This window comes from Myripristis murdjan, chromosome 3, assembly GCF_902150065.1.
Source record: "Myripristis murdjan chromosome 3, fMyrMur1.1, whole genome shotgun sequence".
In the NCBI taxonomy this organism is placed as follows: domain Eukaryota; kingdom Metazoa; phylum Chordata; class Actinopteri; order Holocentriformes; family Holocentridae; genus Myripristis; species Myripristis murdjan.
In genome coordinates, this window is record NC_043982.1 from 19,026,292 (window position 1) to 19,046,912 (window position 20,621).

Consider the following 20,621-nt stretch of genomic DNA (forward strand, 5'->3'; position numbering starts at 1 on the left):
TTTGTCAGTGTTACAAGCAAAAACTAGTAAGGACATCCAGATAGAAGCTCTGACAAATGAAGGTCCACTGCAAGACAAGATATCTGCCATTTGGGAGAGGAAATAGTCACACCAGCGTTGTCAGACCGACTGAAAGCATAAAACAAACTATAGTCATCTTTAAAGATTCATGCTTTACTCGGTTATTGGTTGACAAATTGATGGCACTTTACTGACTAGCACGCCTGTATTTTTGAGATATTGAATGATAATAATGACTGATTGTATTTACCAACCCAATCCCATCCCAAATTTCATTTTAAAATTCACCTCTATTTTGTCTTGCTTTTATAAATAGTTTGCCTCAACATGAAACATCTCAAGTCTGTCATAAAATATTATCCAAGAGAAGTTAGCAGAAATAGAAGTAATTTTGCTATAAATACACACCTCTCGGCTCATGTCAATGAGAAGACATAAAATGAATGTAACTGTTATGTTTTGTGTTTCTTCCTCTCTGTAGGCACCATGGTCAAGTGGCACAGAGTGTGTAGCCAAGTATAATTTTCAGACCTCAAACGAACAGGACCTGCCCTTCTCTAAAGGAGATGTGTTGACCATCATTGGAGCCACCAGGGTAAGGAAGACTGTGCCTGGGTACACAGTAAACTATGTATGTTTTAACAAATTAAGCCTCAAAGCTGCCATTCCAACCAATGTTTTTCAGACCAGGGTACTTGATAAAAATACTGGAAACACCTTTTGATGCAGGAACGTCTTCCCAAACCAAAATAAAGGGAATATTTGGACAAAATCCCAATGCTGACTCTTAAATTAAGAATATTCAGAAAATATAATTCCTTAGTTTAAGTCAGTGGTGCTTCACCTCAGTATGATCACAGGTTAGAGTAATTGTTTGTTATTGTTATTGTTTTCTCAATTAATTGTGTACAAGAATGCAATCCAATTATAGTGAAATATTGGCACATTTGCAGTATGTGCCAACATTTCTGCAAAATACAAAAAAAAAAAAAAAAAAAAAATGTTACCTGATTGAATTATCAAGTCAAAAGAATGACATACTGACCTACAGGTGGTGATCATAAAGGATAAAAGTGACATGCTGTCATAAATCTACAGGACCATTAAACAAATGAAGTGTTTCAGTGTTTACAGTGTGAGAGCGCAGGTGTGTCACTGGGGTTATCTAGTGAACTTCTCCTGTCACTGATGCCTTTTTGAAATAGGCCCAGGACACCTCCACAGCGTACAGATCCACCACTACGACACACACACACACACACAGAGAGAGAGAGAGAGAGACTCGAATTGCCCCAGTCAGCAGTTTTACACAACCAAACTGTATCAGCTATCATTAAAACCAAGAGCTGGCATCAGTTGCTGCTGCCAGATACTCCAGCCTTTGTTTCCCAGTGTGTTGTCCTTAAGAGAAACTCTCTTTACTTCCTGACTGATACACTCCACTAATAGAGCTGAAAAAGCATAAATCCATCTCAAAGTGGCTCAGCCTGAATATAAGGTACAGGAAGGACTTCCCAACAACTCACTGACTGAGATTTTAGGGAGATGACCGCACATGATGATTGTCATGAACAATAAAATTGTACTGTGGCTGTGTTTCAGGATCCCAACTGGTACAGAGCGAGGAACACGGTGGGCAGGGAGGGCACCATCCCAGCCAACTACGTCCAGAAAAGGGAAGGAGTCAAGTCAGGAGGGAAACTCAGTCTTATGCCGTAAGTATCAGAAATGTAGCTAGGGAGAATAATATTTATGTGTATGTATGCGTATTTGTTTATTTTATGTCTTGCATTGTTGTGTGTACGCACACTATGGTCAATTCATTTTTTTTTGAGCTGATGTAAACTATAATGTTAGAAAAAAATATTGAATGTTAGAAAAAAGTCATGTCGTCATACATAGAAAACTTTGTTAGTATTTTTTAGATCACCAAAATGAATTTAAACAAAAGGAGTGGTGACTGCATCAGGCTCTATAGCTCATCATGACAGTCGTATATTAGGTAGGTAGGTAGGTAGATACTTTATTCATCCCGCAGGAAATTCACATTTTCTTCAGCAGTATCCACAGATTACAAATTAAGTGAATAAAAAAAATAGAGATAAAGAATAAGATCTAAGTATAACAGAATAAGATCTGAGTACAACAGAATAACCTAAGTACAACCCAGTGTGCAAAAAGCAATGTGCCACAAAAAAAAAAAAAAAAAAAACAGAAAACAGAAAAAACGTGTGCATGGGTGTATAAAATGTGCATAGAGGTAGGTCAATGTGCAAATTTAGAAGAAATATACAGTATACACATGATAAATAGCAGAATATACAGTATACACATGATAAATGGCAGAATCTACACTATACACATGATAAATAGCAGTAAGCAATATAGACACTATGAACCGGGATTATAAAAAGATAGGAATATGCACAATTTCAACAGAAGTATTAACAGTAAAACAGAGGTAATAGCAGTTAAACAGCAGTGGAAAATAGCCTAACATGACTAACAAGCCTAATTATGACTTCAGTATGCTCAGTTACCATGAAATCTAACTATAAAAACCTTAGAAACATTAAATTTGGATTAGAATGTCCACCATAAAAAGCACAGTACAAGATTTTTGTCCACGAAATCATCAGGTCGACTAATAGTTGACAGCAATAGTGACAGTAGTGTGTAGCTATAATCTAGGTGTTCATCTTGCACCACCACTGGCTCTTGCACCGCCTGTATCATTTAGTGTGATTGATAATATAACCTCCTGTAGGTGGCGCTGCTTCAGGTTCAGTAGACGGTGGCAAACCAGCTAGCTAAGAAAGCAAAGTAAAGGCTCAGGCATCCCAGCTCTCGTGGACAGAGGAAGGAGGTGCCTTGCGTATTTTATGTTTTGAAAATGTTATTTGCCATTGAGTATTGAAATTTAGCACTTTGTATCAAAAAGGTTGCCGACCCCTGATTTAGGCTATGATCATGTGACGTTTCCGCTACATCAGTGCTCGTCTTGCTGCTCAGCTGCGTCAAGAGGGTATTTACCCCCACGGACTTGTGTTGCCTGCAGCAGCGGAAAAAGTAGTGCTCACTTCAAAAGTCAGGCAAAGCATCATAGATGGAACTTCCCTCCCTAACAAAGTCATTTGTTTTTTACTGCTTTGTCTTGTCTCTCTGTGGCTGTCACAGAGGCCAGGACCGTCTGCGCAGAAGATTTGAATCGGCCTCTTTAAAACAGCAGCTATTTCAAAGAGGAAAATGTAACGAGGGGCTTATGCAAATGAAACAAGGCAGGAATGCCAAGAGCACACAGGCTGCCACAGTATCGCCATATAACTGAGATGCTGTCATCCACAAGGCACCAAGGCTTTGGTTGCAAGACCCTGCAAATGATAGTTAACAAGGATTTAAGCTTCAGTGTTAACCTCAGAGTTAAACTCATGTCAGGGTGAGGATGGCAGTTCACTGAGAGTGGTTTACTGTGGTGTGATGTAAAGAAATGTTCCACTATGAAAGGAGGGTGCAAGAACTGAGATTCGCCTGTGGTTTGAAAAGTGAGATGTATTTTGGGGCAACAGTGCTGATAGAGCTGTCTGAGAACAGTTGGTGTTATCACGTAGTAACATCTTGTTGCCAGGAAACATTTGAATAGACTTTTGACCCTGTGTGTCTCACTTTGTTGGCTGCACTCAAAGCGAGGCCCCTCTGTTTTTGCCTGGTGGTCAAGATACACCCATACTTTGTGTGTGCATCATTATGAACTTGGCCACTGTGTTGCCTAGCTATGACGTTTTTGGCAGTCAGAATTGCCCCAATCTTAACTTTGAACTTGCCTTGTGCAGCTATGAAAAATTTGCAGACAAGTTATGACAGCATTAATTATTAAACTCAAAATTAACTGCTGCAAGTGTCAGTAGAAAGGGTTGTTCATTGCTTTGTCTGGTTCCGTGCAATACTTTTCAATCATATCATATCACACAAAGCAATGGTGCACTTCTTGTAAAACCATGGCCACAATGTCAGATGTTATCATTTATTTATAGCTTTTAGTTTTCATGTGGTTTTTATAGTATTTCAGATAGAAATTTGACACCTCTCTACTTACCGTTTTTCACAGAGCCTTTTCACTTCTGCAGTGGTCAGCATCTCAGTGCTGACTACCCCGCTAATCACTGTCGCTGTGGCTAATTTTATTTCTGTGGCAATGCAGGAAACAAATGGACCCCCACTCCAACCACGCTACTGCTTTGGTGAACACAGTCAGCTTCAGATGTTTGAAACCCTGACAGGCAGACCACCACAGTTACTGCTTCCGACCCCCTGTCCCTCCCGCTGCATTTGATGAGATCACTGCATAGTAAAATGGTTCTGTCATATAGGTCAGGTCACTCAGGACCCACTCCTCTAGGACCATTACTTGCACCCCAGAGGGAATTGTTGATATTGTTATGAATCGCTAACAGATGTCTTGGGGAAGACCTCTCCCTCTCCTTTGGGTTATATAAGGACTCAGCTGTGGTCTTCTGTCCCCGCACTCACCCTGACACATAGATGCTCTCTGGCCTCGCACTCCCTGCTGCCCCCAGCTGGCAGACATCTGCCCCAGTATGGGCCTGGGGCAGAATATAGCAGAACCACCCTAAAGAAGGCTGGGGTCTTAAGCCCGATTGTCCTCTTTCTTCCTTCCCTCTTTTTCCCATCAAGTTGTTTACCACCTTTCAGTACATTTTATTAAACAAAAAAAAATGTCTGACAAGCATCACTTTGCTATGATGTAATTCATGAGACAATGCTGCAGTTGACTGCAGCAGACAGAACAGCCAGTGTGGAGTCCACCGAGGGCCTGTGTGTTTGTCTCTGGGTTTGGGCCGTGAACGCCCTGCGCCTGCTCTCGGATTAATGGGAGTTAAGGAGCTGCTATCCATTGGAGAAGCTGCCTGCGCTGATCTAATCAACTCAACCCGCATTAAGCTGCTTTGCCACAAGGGCCTGCGCTTTGCTCTGTCTGAGAAGGCGAGGACGGACAGGAGGGGGGCCTAAAATGGGCTAAATCAATTATAGCCGTTGATTACCGTCCACCCTCCAGCCAACACCGAGAGAGACCTTGTGGGCTGCTACTGTTTATGGCTGATGCAGCCTTTCACACAAAAACTGATGTAGATCAATGAGCTACGGTGTGCTGTTTTGTGGTCTGAGGTGCTGACATGGTGGGGACCATGAGGCTGTGCAGGCAGAGTGGGAGATTTGTGAAGCTGTTTTTTTTTTTTTGTTTTTTTTTTGTTATCAATATCAAGTTTGAAATATAGAAAAGATTTATGACAGCATTAGATTGTATTTCTGTAGATTTATGACAGAATAAAGTATAATAAAACCCTTAGGATGAGACCTCAGGTTTGTGCTAGCCTAAAAGCCTTTCATTCAGAAAATTAAGAGTGCAGCCTTTTAAAATTAGCATGTGCAAATTTTTCACTGAAAGTATAAAAGATCGTTATTAAAATATGGTTTCATTTAACAAAGAAAGAACCAGAGAGCGGGGGATTATTGGGTCAGTATCACTATCAATAAATCTCCTGTAATACCCAGCCTTATCTGGAGGACTTAGAGCACAGCACACATGAGGACGATGGAACAGTGGATGACATGGTGGCACAACTTACTAATCCATCCATTAGTAGCCTATAGATGCAGCCACCAGGCCATATGGTGAGAGGGTTATACAGCTGGCCTCTAAATCGGGGAACTAGAGCTATATTTGTTCAAGGAGCTGGTTAAAACCAGCTGGGTTCCCAGTAGGGCCAGCCTGCCTTTAGCTTAGCTTATGGTCAGCAGAGGCCTGATTTTACACACTCTAGTGTGTGGTGGGAAGACGGTCCAGCTCTTGGCTTCCCCTTACTTCAGCCGGCTCTCACCCCTCTGTCTGCCTGAGGGGGAGAGGGAGGTGGGGGCTGCTGTCCGACCCGGCGTCTTGCCTGAGCCATGTTTTGCATTTTCCTGTTATTGCTGTGCCTGTGTGTCGGTTTCCGACTCTGCCCCAGGCTGTGTGTGTGTGTGTTTGTGAGAGAGAGCACCATGTTTCCTGTTGTTCGGGCTCAGGTACTTTCTCACTGACTCCTCAAGACGAGACAGCCCCTCCCCTCTGCTGCTCAAGCAGAACAGACTAAGTGCCGCTCTGAAATAGTTTCACTTCTCGTTTCAGAGCAGGGCTGTGGCTCATGCTATTTGCCAGTGGATCCTCCTACCTGGCTGATGGTGTTAATCACTGAAATCAGCATTGTAACTGCTACACTGGAAATCTGATTACTCTTGAGCATTGATGGCAGATAGCTGGGAACCACTGATATGTTAACCATTTTAGGCTTTTAGCTGATGTTCATACCCAAAGCAACTCCTGACTAGAGCAGAAGATTCTCAACATTTTCCTCAAGAACACGAATGTGCACATTCACAGGTATCAAACATGTCACTGTCAGCACTAGTCCACCCTGTTTCATTGTAGAGCTGGACAATACAAACAGTAGATGGAGTCAAATGTTTATACACAAGAGATTTTTGATAAAACAGTCAGTAATGTGGACAGGATGGCCAAGCAGGGAGAGGCAAATAGCACATCTAGAACAGTCTAATAAGTTCAGAAAGTTGCATCCCCTTATTGTGATACAGCCTTTAAAACCAGGAAAGAACAACTCTTACAGCACAATACAATGAAAACTAAAATCCTAGGTAGTATACTGCCAACCTGCCAACCCATACTACATTGTTGCACCACCGTATGTACTCCTAGGCTTAACAGTTTTCATGTAGGACTTCTTTTTGGTTGACCTGTGTGCATGCAAGCAGTACATGGCAGTTCTTGAAGCCTCTGTGTAATTCCCTGACCACCTTTCTCTCTCTGCCCCCTTTCTTTCCTCTCTTGCTGCTGTTTTTCCTTTCTTGCTCTGTCTCTCACTCCTTGTCTTCCCCAACTCTCCGTTCACCCTCCCCTCTCCCTTTTTTATTCTCTCACCCTCTTCTTCATCTCGCTCTACTTCCCTTGCTCTTTGTCTGTGCCGCTAATGTCTCACTTCCTCTCTCCTCCATCCGCCCTCACTCCCCTATTTCCTTTCCCTCTCACCTGTTTTTTTTTTTTTACCTCTCTTCCAAAATCTCCCTCCCTCCCTTCCCCTCCCTCTCCTCTCTCCAGATGGTTTCATGGGAAGATAACTCGAGAGCAGGCCGAGCGGTTGCTCTACCCTCCAGAGACTGGTTTGTTCCTGGTGAGGGAGAGCACCAACTACCCCGGTGACTACACTCTGTGTGTCAGCTGCGACGGCAAGGTGGAGCACTACCGCATCATCTACCACAACGGCAAGCTGACCATCGACGAGGAGGAGTACTTTGAGAACCTCATGCAGCTGGTGGAGGTGAGAAACAACACGGTCTGCATCGTCCGTCTGCTCTAATCTGTCTGCACAGGTTGAATGGGGACATACAAAATATGAAAATATAAATTCCCGCCTTAAGGCAGCGATTCACATGGAAGGTTTCTTTAGGTAATTACAGTCAATAACACAGCTTAAGGTGCTGCAGCATTGCACCAGCAAGTGAGGATCAAAGGATCAGGAAGGGCCAGGACATTGGACATTAGTGATGCACCAGTTTTCTGAGGGTTCATTCTTATTGATTTTGAAAGTGGCATCAACAACAGTAAAAGTTTAGAGCAACAGTAACAAGTTCATCACATTCAATCCTTCACTGAATTTGAGTGGTTAATTGATTCAGCTACACGACATAGCTGGCCTAACAATGTGTAAATAATCATCTAATCCAAAATAGGTATTGTCAATTACATTAATACTTTTTAATGGCATACCTTTTATTTTATGCCTCATGACAACTTTAATAATCAGGCAGTTGAAATGATGATTGATCAGTACGGATCAGTGGCAACTGGTTGGTGCATCCCAACACTTGATAATATGCTTTTCACAGCAAAGTCACAAAGTGTTGGTACAAAACATCTCAGTCAGCTAATCGATAACAGTAAGTTGCATGTACAATTATACAATTACTGGTTTTCAGTTTTCTCAAAGAGCATGAGATATGTTGGACAGGTTTCCTCATGCTGACTGTTTCTCAGGTCTGGTCAAGCGCAATACTACTTAGCTCTTATGTTTAATCTACACTTGGGACCAGTCAAAGTGGCTTTAACTGTGAATACCTAATGCCTAATGCCTAACAGTGGCTTAGGCATTACACTTAATGGCATAGAAATATACAGCAGTTTGTCTTATCAGCATTGTTTTGACCAAGCGAGGCTTGAGGTTCTTGCTTCATGTCGCCCTGCATCATCAGAAGCCTTCCCTCCTGTATCATCAGTTTTCACCCCGGATTTTAGTTCCTTTGTTTTTATCGCTCCCTTTTTCATTGGCAGTGAAATAACGCTGTTGAATAAGTCTTTACTGACTAAATATGGCTGCAGCTTTAGGACTAAAATGTTAATCCTGATGATCTCACTATATGTATGATTATATGATATGATATTAGTAATCACAGTTTTTAGTCTGGATAATCTCAGTGGCGAGAACACTTTTCTGCCCCTTTTGCATCTGATATCAGCTTGACTACTGGCTACTACAGCAGACATTTTAAATAAGATCAAGTGTATCAGTATTGGTAATATATCGGTTTCATGATTTTAGTAACTGTGTAACCTGAGATAAAGATATACGGTTAAATGCAATTATTTGTGTAGCCCTGTGATTAAATAACTGTAGGATTCCTGTGGAGCTTCCCTAGAAAACACAGCCCAGTACATGTTCACATTCTTCAAAAAGCCGTCTAATCTTCTCTCTCTCCCTCGCTGTTATCTAAAAGCCATGAGTTCATAGGAAGGACAGAATGTGGAGTGAGGAAGATAGCAGGACATGATGGCAGAGGGGGAGAGAGAGTGAGGACTTTCATCCTCATAGATAAAGAGAATAGCTAGATTGGTGGCTATCACTCTTTTAATTGGACCTCATCTCTCTGCCCCGGAGGGCTCTGGATACAGACAGGAATGTGCCAGCTGGCACTGAGGAACATCTACATCCCCAGTGCACTGTTATTATCAGCTCACAATCCCTCTCTTCTATCTCTCTTTCTGTCTTTCTCACTCTCTCTCTCTCTGTTGTTCACACCCTCTAGGCTTGGCTCTGCCTGTACTTCCCGTCTCCACCTCCCTTTTCTCTCCCATGCTCTGCTTTCCTCTCTCTCTCTCCCTCTCTCTCTCTCTCTCTCTCTCTTGTGTTGGTGTATGTATACCTCCCTGGTGTATACCTGGTATATTGCTTTGTTTGCCCCCTTTATCCCACTCGCCCTCTTGTTTATTGCATCATGTTCTTCCTTCCTTCCTTCCTCTCTCTCTATCACTCTCTCTCTTTACACGCTTTCCCCCTTTCTTTCCCTATACCTCTCTCTCCCTTTTCATTCTCTCATTCTCCACCCACTGTTTTTTTTTTAATTGTTCCCTCTGTACAGTATCTCTCTCTCTCTCTCCTTCCTCCCTTGCACATATTCCCTTGTGTTCTCTCGCTCTCTCTCTGATAGCCTATGAGTGAATTCCTTACATTCTTGTGTGTTTCTGTGCTGTTCCATTGCTCTGTCTCATTAGCCTGTCACAACAGGTTCCACAGGGGACCAACAAACACACACACACACACACAGACACAGACACACACATACACACACCATTCATACACATGTCTGGATGATGCAAAGACTGAGAACCCAGGTTCACACCACTGCCACTCTTTGCTGTCAATCACTGCATCCACAGTGGTTTTATGTGCGTCAGCCTTGCATAGTACAGGTAATCAAGCACTGTTAAAATATTTAGATCGACAGGCGGTTTGATTTTCCACATCTGCATAATGTGAACATGGATGGTCCAGATTTGCACCACAGCCACAAGAGTGAGGTGAATAAAAGAGAGTATTTTTAAGTCTCGAGTAAAATGAGACACAGGTTACACAAAGTAGAGTGCAACTTTAGTCAACACTTAACTTGATGATGGTCTTTTTCCAGTGTATTCATCTATGGGAAATTACTATGACTTACAGTGATGCTGATATGTGAAGTGAAAATGGCCACTAAGGTTTTGTATTTCTACTGCTTTACTCAGTAAATTAAAGATTAAAGGTCTTCTTGATTAATGCAGTATGATTGTATACTTTATATAATTTTCATAGGCTGTCTCTCAGGTTAAGTAACTGGAATAAGGTAGTTGTGATGTGTTACCCAACTCTGCATTAGTGAGGGCCCTAATGTTTTGTGCACTCAGTGTATACCAGACAGCTTTGCTTCCTCTTGGATGACAGAAAAACAGATTTAATAACAGGACAGCATAACTACAGCACTGAAGAATGCAGGGGAATGTGAAAGTATGTCATGTGCGGACATGAATACCTCTGAGCTACATTTTGAGCTATATTCACCAGCTTCCATGCTAAATAATGTAGAGAGGCTGACCCTTCCTTCACCATGCTGCCCCCTGGTGGTTCAGAGTGTAACTCACAGTCTTCTGCTCCCCTTTGCCTTGTTGCAGTTTAATCACATTTTTGTTTTGGTTGACAGGGGAGGTGTGGATTTGATTCTCTCCATAACCTCAAACATCTGTCCTGCCGAAGTGTCCTTCAGCAAAACGATGAATTCCTTTTTTCACTCACTCACGCAATACTTTCCCTGCCTCTCACATCAATAGAGTAGCATAAAAAAAGACCTGTGGACAATCACTCATGACTGACTTAATGACATGAAGATGAGTGGATATTGACTGAGGTTTGTTTGGTTTGCCATGTTTCTGGGGGTGAAAGGTCAGTCAGCAGCGCTGACCTCTCTCACACCCACACACTCTACCTCTGCTTGTTGTTCCTACAACAAACACTCCCCACCTCCACATCTCTCAGCAAGAGAATTACTCCAGGGCAATTGTGTGATGCCTTAAGGCTGGGATGACGCTCAGTCTGTCAGTATCAGATACATGCTCATTGATGTCAGGTAAACAAACCCATTACCGCAATATTGATCCATTGTAGTTGCAACTTATTCCAATATGTTGTGTTTTTTATTATGTTGGGGGTATTTTTGTCACAAAAGCATTTTGTCAGTGAATGTAGGTTGCAAGCAAAGTGTTTGATTCATTTTTTAAAGGACTCATAATCACTATATGAGAGGATAAATGTGACTCTGCGGGAGCGTTGAGATTCAAGTAGATCAAACTCACCACCATTTACGCTATCTATGTAGACAAATACCGTAGGTCTGAAATAGGGCTGAGATGTACTCTGTGTTGAAGCCCTATTTTTCCTCCAGCTGCTGGGCTCCATCCCCAAGAGGAATTGTTGGGGGACAAATCAGGTTCCGCTGTGTTGCCAGCTGCTGGAAGGGAGTTGTCCGATGGATAGTCTTTGCATAAGAGTATCTTGATTTGGTTCCAAATTGTTACAGTGGCATACATTCAATACTAATGCAGCCTAAATGTATGAAAAGGCTTCCCTGTTCATTATCATTGGCCTCTTCACCTTCCCCTCCTTGTGGTCACCATGTCATCTCTCCATCAGAATTTGACTGTTTTTCCTCTTTGCCACCCCACTGAACCCAGTGACCATCAAACTTCAGGTTGACCCGCCCACCCCATCTTCCACAAGTGCCTCATGCCCCCCCCTTTCTCATACCTTCCTCTTCTGCTCACTCTGAAATGCTCTTATCTCAAAGGGAAGAAAATCCATTCTACTTCTCTCCTCAGCTCTTATTTCTCTGAGCGCCTGACATCTGACTGTGATTCTGTTTCATCCTTCGTATGGAAATCAGCCATGTCTTCTCTTGTCCCCCATGACAGCCATCCTACTCTCCAGCTCTGATGTTTATTGATAAAAGTTAAACCTGTTGTGCTGTATCTCTATGGCTGAGACACTCTTGATGTGTCATACCCGTGGAGGCCAACACTACTGATATACTGTTCAAAATGAATAGATTCATGATGTTCAGTCCCAGACTGAAGCTGATTGTCATCACTGCCTTCATGTTCTTGCAGCCGCTCTACTGTAGCTTATATCTGTAGCATCAATAACATTTTGGGTTTACAAATTAGGAGCCTGTAGTCAGCTTCTCCACTCAGAACTAATTTTTTTACATCAATCCCAGCCCATCTGGCTCAGTCCAAGATGGCAGTGTAATAGTGAATTATGATCTACTACCAATTTTGAACTCAATCATTTGATTGAGACAATGAAATGCAAGATCGTAAATAAGATTAAACCTGTATATTCCAGCTGAATTTTAAAAATGACCCCTAAAGCGAAGGACACTCCAGACAAGTCTCTCTAACTCATAGTTGGAGAATGTCACACTTGACAACTCTGTTTGTTGAATCTCACTGTGCTTTCTGTCTTGATAGTGTCACATTTGACAACTAAGCTTCTGGGTGATGGCAGTCTGCATGACTCTGCTCACAACAGTTTCTTTCTCACCCCAGCCCCAAAATCAAACATGTTTGATTTTGTCTTAAGGCCAAATTATGCTTTGTGGGTCTATGAGGGTCCACTTAGGTAAGTGCCTCTCAGACTTTGTGACCGCATTTACAAATGTCTGCAAGTGTCTTAATGTCTGCATTCAGACACTGAACCATAAACAGATCCGTGTGCGCACCTTCGTCCACTTGTTTGCGTCCTCGTGGGCATGGAAAGTATATTAAGGCCTTCAAGAGTCCTAGTGAGTCCAAGGAGCACTAAAACTGCATCACTTGGGTGTCACACTACAGTATAGTTTCTCCTAAGAGTTACTTAAGACTCTCAAGAAACTCTTAAGATTATGTAAGTGACGGCAAAGATTGAAAACCCTAGGGAAAGTCACAGGAGAAACAATCCTCGTGTTGCACCTCAGTGATGCAGTTGTAGTGTTCCTTGGGCTCGCTAAGACAAATCAAACTTGCGTGATTTTATCACTTGTATAAAGAAGAAGCAGAAGAAACTGTTGTGAGCAGAGTAATGCAGGTTGTCATCCACTAGAAAGCTTTTGGACAGAAAGCACAGCCAGATTCCACAGACTGTAGTTGTCAAGTGTGATATACTCTCCAACTACACGCTGGAGAGAGTTGCCTAGTGTATCCCTGGCTTAAGGTGATTAATGTGCTGAATTGTAACTAAAATACTTCCACTGGCATTATATTTGTGTTTGCGTGTGTTGGGTCGGTCCTTTATTGCAGCATTACCCCCTCTCAGTTTACACTTGGCTTCAAAGACACGACTACTTCCTAGCTTGAACAAGCTACACTTTGCACTGGTTATAAATCTGCTGTGTTGGCTACATACAAATAAAAACTGCTGGTTGCAGTCAGTTCCAAAATGCTACCACAACAATATCTATTAAGCATCAATAATTTGATTTTTATTTTGTGTACTTACTAGCTAGCATTGTGCATGGCTTCAGTGCCGTCCACTTCATCCTTTTCTAAATTCTCTCTTACTGTCCACAGCATTACACCAAAGATGCTGATGGCCTGTGCACCAGGCTGATTAAACCCAAGCTGATGGAGGGAACAGTGGCAGCGCAGGACGAATTCTCCAGGAGTAAGGACACACACTGAGCCCTCCCAACACTGGTCTACAGGGATATGAACACACATACACACACACACACACACACACACACACACACACACACAAAGCGCTCACAAACTCTGATCTACAGGGACAGTAAGACAAAAGCACATGGGGGACATTAGTGTGTGTTTTTAAATGTTTTGTGTTCTCACTAAGCTAAAGTCTCTGGTGGACATGTATTCATACAAACACACACACACACACACACACACACACACACACACACAGACAAAGCCTGTGACTCCTAAAACGCTCTGCTATTATCCCAGTCTTAATAGCATTAATCAGCAGAGGGTAATTAATCTCCCCCTGCCTGGGGACGACAGCTGGGCTTCATCGGCTCTCAAGGTCAAAGTTAGACTTCGTCTCCACCTCTACCTGTTTCGTCCTGCCTCACCGTCTTCCCATCTGACCTGTCTCTGCTACATGCAAGATGGAAAGGCAAATTATTAAATTTAAAGATGTTGGCAAGCAGCTTTTGATAAATTAATATAAATGTCAGCCTAAATAAAGGCTTTCCCTTCAAAATAAGATAGCTGCCATTCAAAGAGTGTGACACAAACAAACTGACATGATTGTTGACAAGATGATTACTAGCAGGAGTGTGAAACTCCCTAAAGAATATATTACAGTAAGACTTGAGCAATTAATATTATGTTAGCTGTGTTTTTTATATTAAAAATCAACAGACTTTTTTTTTTTTTTTGTTTTATAGTGTGTGCTGTAGTCTTATCGTGCTTATAGCACAACACCCAATGATTAGTTTTTATATTTGGCTGTGAAAACTAAGTGTAATCTGTCCTCTCTTGCCAGGCGGCTGGGCCTTGAACAGAAAGGAGCTGAAACTCCTCCAGACCATTGGCAAAGGGGAGTTTGGAGGTAAGAAACTGATTTGACCGTAACAGGTGGGACATTGTTATACCACTTATAGAAAGAAAAAACTTTGCTGTATGCATAATGGAAATATTTCTATCATACCCATATTCACTGTAAAGAGGGTCCTCTGGGGGATTATTTTTATACTGAATGTTCATCAAGTGTGTCTGTCCCTCATAGATGTGATGGTCGGGGACTACAGAGGGACCAAGGTGGCAGTCAAGTGCATCAAAAACGACGCTACAGCACAGGCTTTCATCGCTGAGGCATCTGTCATGACGTAGGCCACTACAACTGGTTTATCTTTCATTTTGCATGTAAAATTATTTGTGTATGCAAGTGTGCAGGTGTGCTTTCTTCTTGCAAATGTAATGTTGTTTTCTCTCATTGGTTGATTTCTTTTTTTGAGCAATTGCCTAATTTGTTTTATTTCAGGCGATAAAGGAGATGGTTCCTCCATGTCTCATCTTATGTTGAGATGTTCAGAGTGATTTACCTCATCTTTACCTTTGTTTGTTTTTGTGTCTTTGAAGGCAACTGAGGCACAACAACCTGGTGCAGTTGCTAGGGGTAATTGTGGAGGAGAGGGGTAGTCTTTACATCGTCACAGAGTACATGGCCAAGGTCAGTGACACTAATGACTCTTGCTGGATGGTCTGACGGTTTGGCAATAGTTTCTTAATTGATGCAGATTTTGTGTTTTGTGTTTTCCAAGCTTAAGAAGCCTGACAGAAGATGCTACATGTCCAAAAAGATTGGACAATGCCAGGGAAATGTGCTTATATTTAAATCTATCATGGCTTTTATGTCAAATTTGGCTGCTGGCAAGCTAAGGTGCCTTTGGCCAAATAACTTCAGTTTCAACTTATCATAACAATCACCTCAGAGACTAATTTCATGGCAACACTAAGCCCGAAGTCTTATATTTTAACTAGCCAAATGAGGCCCTGTGGCTTTCTAGCCAGCAAAACAGCTCACTATTTTGCCCAACAGTTTGTTCGTGCTGTAACTGATCGAATCATTGAAAGAAAATTTATGACATTTGATCGCAAACTGTTTGCCCTGCATCAGTGTTCCACATGTCTCACTTTTCCCTCTCTCTTGACTTCATGTTGTACATTTAAAATTGGCATTATTTTAAAATTGTTAATTCTTAAATGTGGTCATATATCACCCAGTGGGTAGAACATGTCAGTAACACTGTCAGGGTTAGGGTTTTGGTGTCTCACTGGAGCTGCCCATCATAAAATGTTAAGACTCAGGGTATGGAAAGTTGCTTTGAGATTTAGGTATGCTCCAGATGGCATACTTTACCATGTTTATAAATGTCTGTACTCTCCTACAGGGCAGTCTAGTGGACTACCTCCGCTCTCGAGGACGGACAGTGCTGGGTGGAGACTGCCTACTCAAGTTCTCTCTGTAAGTTCTCATCATCCTAATTAGATTTGTACACAAGACAAACCTTTACTCAGCGCTTCTCAGGGTCTTTTGCTAAAACAGTGTTCTTTAGCTGTCAGGATTTGAATTGCGTTTCAAAAGAAGGATGCCAAGACACTCGACGAGAAAGATAAAAGAGGAATTTGTTTTGCTGAACAACTAACATGTAGGTCGCTTACCTCAGTAAAAGGCTGCTTTATCTGCAAGTCAAGTGCCTTAGTCTCCATTTAATATTATGTCATTTAGCTGATGCTTTTAACCAGCGTGACTTAAAATGAGCGCAGCCGTAGAATAAGCTGAAACACCAAGATAGCAATAAGCCTAAATAGCAAATAGTGTAAGCATGCAAAAGTAAGGATTGCAAGGTTCACTGTCCTGGTGTGAACTGTAACCCGAGAATAAACATGTCGGATTAAGAAGTGCTAGGAAATGGCTACGGCGAGCTGGAACGGTTAGTTGAGATGAGAGCACATTATAAAAAGTAAAAGAGGAGGATTATTGTGTAAGGAGGAGGAGGGGAAAGAAAATATTTTCTGACACTCCTAATATCTCCTTGTACTGAATTGCTAAACTGTAATGAGTTGTGCCTTTGGACCAAACCTCCAAGACTTCACTATTTTATTTGTCGAGCTATTATGTGCAAACACAATCAGAATCAGTTTAATTGCCAGATACAATAAATGTGTCTGAGTATGTCAAGGCGCAGGTACATGTTGACAGTGACCTTAACTGTACACATGGCACAATGACAACAGCACCTGCTGGACAGTGCAACACTCACTATGAACCTAATGTATCCTGGCATGAGTGGCTGCAGAAGTATTGAACAAGGGCAACCAAAGCCACAGATAGAAGCAAATGGGGGGTGCCCTGATGGCTCACCATGTAGAGTGCGTACAACATACTACTGAGGCTATGGCTAAATTCAGACAGAATCTGGCAGTCCTTCAGAAACACACTACCCCAGCAGTGCTCCACAGGCTGCTGGCAGTGTGTGATGCTAGGAGATCCGGCAAGAATTGCAGTAGCCATCGAGCGAGAAGTTGAGCCAGATTCAGCTTTAGCTATAACGCAACAAGACGTCATGCTCCAGTGGCCAATCACAACAGACAGCCATGTAGTGACATACCCACACCACCAGACAACGCAGCAGCAAATCATCGGATTGCCGGATCACGGTGCCTGACTCAGTCACAGTGGCCTGGGTTTGAATCCAGCCCAGGCTCTTTGCTGCATATCATCCTCCATGTCCACCCTGTCTTTCCCGTCTCTCTTCACTGTGTCTGTCTCCTAAAGCAGAAATGCCCCAAAAAAATATTCATAAAGGAAAAAGTAAATGAGCAAATGGTCGTAAAAGCACACCATTTTTTCATTCAAAGGTAGCACCCAAAATTGGCTTTCTTCTCTATTGTGGCATCAACTCGAAAACCCTCTGATAGATATTTGTATTGATAGAGCAGTTTCAAAATAGAATAATAATGAATAATAAATGAGGCCTTTACTAAAGTATGTCTTACTATGATCAGTGTCATGTGTTACTTCAAATCATGTGAATTTTATGTCCAATAATTTCATTAAAGATCTTGTACAGTGAATCTGATGTACAAGAGAGTATGGGAATTACAGTTATCTTAGCCATCTGATTGTCAGTCATCACCTCATCTGTCTCGCCATTTCCTCCTTTCCCAGGGATGTGTGTGAAGCCATGGAGTACCTGGAGGCCAACAACTTCGTCCACAGAGACCTGGCTGCGCGCAACGTGCTGGTGTCTGATGACAACATTGCCAAGGTCAGCGACTTCGGCTTGACCAAGGAGGCTTCTTCCACACAGGACACTGCCAAGCTGCCTGTCAAATGGACCTCCCCAGAAGCACTAAGAGAGAAGGTGAGGAGGTTGGCAATAGGTCGACTGGCATTTGCATTCTTAACAGTTGTATTGGCAGTTGAAGTGAAATCGTTGTATTATTTTGCCTCCTCACCCTGCATGGATGACATTAAAACAGAATTTCACCTCACTGAACACCTCATGAATGCCTGAATTTTTTTGTCTTTCATTATTGAAGTGGTATCAGATTTGTTTTTGTTATCATGGCAGAACTATTCACACTCAAATTAGCACAATTTGAGTGTATTGGCTATGAAGTTGTACTGCTCAAACAGTATCATCCCAGGTTTGTTGGATACAGGTTGCATAAAGAGTGAAACCTCTGTCTTCTCTGTTGTTTAACAGAGGTTCTCCACCAAGTCAGATGTCTGGAGTTATGGAATCCTGCTTTGGGAGATCTACTCCTTTGGGCGTGTGCCTTACCCCAGAATTGTAAGTACCTCTCAAAGGTCTGTAGTGTACCAGTAGATGGCAGGCTTCATTGCAGAGACCAGTGCTTTTTGTATAAGACTGATAGGGTGTCTGTTCTGGAAAGTTTTGGAAATCACTCAAAAAACTTCAGAAAAGTCAAGGAAAAATGGTCATGCAGAGGCAGTATACATTTGAAGTCACATTTCACATGATATGCAGTATTTTGATATTTGTTTACTGTGAAGAATAACTTACTGAGGTTGTAGTTGCATATTTGACAGTCACACTGTCACAGCTTTAAGCATACAAACACACACCTGCTCTATCAGCAGTCAACAGCTAAACAAAAATGTTCATGTTCAGTTCTGGAAAATGCATGGTATTTTGAAATGGAAAACACATTGAAATCCTTGGTATCAAATAAAATCGTGCGCTCTCCCTGTCTCTCAGCCCCTGAAGGAGGTGGTGCCCCGGGTGGAGAAGGGCTACAAGATGGACGCCCCTGACGGCTGTCCGCCTGTGGTGTACGACCTGATGAAGCAGTGCTGGACCCTGGACCCGGTGGTGCGGCCCTCCTTCCGCATGCTGAGGGAGAAGCTGCAGCATATCAGAGCCAAGGAGCTCTACCTGTGAACAGAAAGAGCAGGAGGAGGAAGACGAAGGAGGAGGAGTAGGAAGAGGAGGAGGAGGAGGAGGCAAGGCGCCACGCAGCCCAGCACAGCCTTTGGGGAGGAGGAGGAGGAGGGGGAGGAGGAAGAGGAGGAAGAGTAACCACATCCACCCTCCTTCTGCCTACCTGCCCAGCCCAGCCTGTTGACCTGTGGGACTGCCGCACTGTGCTCGCTCCCCTCACCTCAAGTTGTCTTCCTCTGCTTCCATTCAAGGACTGATTCCTGTTTGTGTTGTATAGCTTTTGCCAGACAGATCGCTCCTCTCTCGATGGGCCAATGCTCTATCCCCCTCTTGTATCTGCCCTCGCTCTCTCTCTCTCTCTCGCTCGCTCCCTCTCTCTCGCTCGCTCTTTCTCTCTCTCTCTCGCACTCGCTCTCTCTTTCTCTCTTTCTCCCTCTCAAGTGTCCCTCCTACCCACCCTCCCTCCTCCTCCTCTCCTGAACATGACATTAATTGGGGGGGAGGCTGGCCTTTTCCTCCATGTTTGTCAGGTGCTCTTTCTTCTTCCCCCACCCCTCATCATCACTCCTGGATCTCTGTATCACAACGTGGCTCTGCATGCTTTTCAGCTCCCCTCTCCGTCTTTCCATACCTCCTTCTATCCCTCCCTCCCTCCCCTCTTCCCTCCCTCTCTCCCTCCCCTCAGTGTGTTGTCAGGTGTGGGGCCTTCGCTCTGTGCCAAAGTGCCTCCAGTCTACAGAGCTCCAGACTTCCCTCCAGCACTCCTCTAATTGGACTATTCTGGTTTGATTCTTTTTTTATTCCTTTTTTTTTAACAAATCTTTTTTTTACTGCTTTTTTTTTCATTCAGGGAGGTTGGTAATTTGTTTTTCATGCTGTCTCCTCCCCACCACCCTTCTCCCCTCCCAGATTGGGTTTTGTTTTTCTGTGTGACCATAAAAAGAGCGGGAACAGGAAGAGAGAGGGGTTGTGGGCTAGTATCATGTTTGCTCCCACAGCTGACATCGTCCAATCAAGTAAACTCCGGGGGGCGGGGGGCGGGGGGCAAGGGGCGCAGTGGGGAGGCGGGTAAAGACGTAATCAGAGGCGGGGGTGGGGGGGAGTTCACAAACGTTGTTGATTCATCATATGTGGGCTTGTTTTTTTTATATCAAAATATATTTAAAGGATTAAAAAAAGAACAAGGAAAAAAACTGACGGGCAGAGAGAAAAAAAGGTTGACTTTCAGAAGCCAAGAGGAAAGACGGTCTCTTGGCATTAGGAATGTTCAGTGTCTCTATGAACGCTGGGGTTGGGGTGGTGCATGCTGTGTGTGAGAGGCCTTGGGTTCAACTGTCAGTGCTTTCAATGTTCATTGTTTTATTATGCTACCATGATTATGAATAAATCATTCCATTTGAACAGTGTGGAAACACCTGCATCATGATATCATAGTGGGGGTGGGGTGGCGTCTAACAGATCTCTCTTGGGGTGTGTGTGTGTGTGTGTGTTAGAGAGAGAGAGAGAGACATAGAATTGAATACACACTAAAATCCATAATAAAAAAAAGCTCACAAGCCACCTTATAGGACCATACCATTGATGTTTCAAGTTTAGCCTAATATTTACCCACTCAACCAGCTCTATTTTAGTACTCCAATGTCATTTTCCTGCTCTTTATTCAGTCTTTGGTTTCCGTTCATTCCACTATGGTATGAAAATGAATAGAGACTTCAAACTTTCTTCACATCAGTATAGTCCACATTCATTTTTCC

General features: G+C 42.9%; 1 protein-coding gene across 1 annotated transcript in view; it reads left to right on the forward strand.

Annotated features, from left to right (window-relative positions):
• cskl (c-src tyrosine kinase-like) overlaps positions 1 to 20,268 on the forward strand; it is a 67,345-nt gene extending 47,077 nt beyond the window's left edge. Inside the window, exons 3-13 of the mRNA XM_030048309.1 lie at positions 503 to 616; positions 1,624 to 1,736; positions 7,190 to 7,409; positions 13,499 to 13,592; positions 14,439 to 14,504; positions 14,682 to 14,781; positions 15,035 to 15,125; positions 15,847 to 15,920; positions 17,628 to 17,823; positions 18,169 to 18,255; positions 18,685 to 20,268. Coding sequence (XP_029904169.1) covers positions 503 to 616; positions 1,624 to 1,736; positions 7,190 to 7,409; positions 13,499 to 13,592; positions 14,439 to 14,504; positions 14,682 to 14,781; positions 15,035 to 15,125; positions 15,847 to 15,920; positions 17,628 to 17,823; positions 18,169 to 18,255; positions 18,685 to 18,867 — 1,338 coding nt within the window. The 3' untranslated portion in view covers positions 18,868 to 20,268. The remainder of the gene's footprint in view (positions 1 to 502; positions 617 to 1,623; positions 1,737 to 7,189; positions 7,410 to 13,498; positions 13,593 to 14,438; positions 14,505 to 14,681; positions 14,782 to 15,034; positions 15,126 to 15,846; positions 15,921 to 17,627; positions 17,824 to 18,168; positions 18,256 to 18,684) is intronic.
• Positions 20,269 to 20,621: the final 353 nt, after the last annotated feature.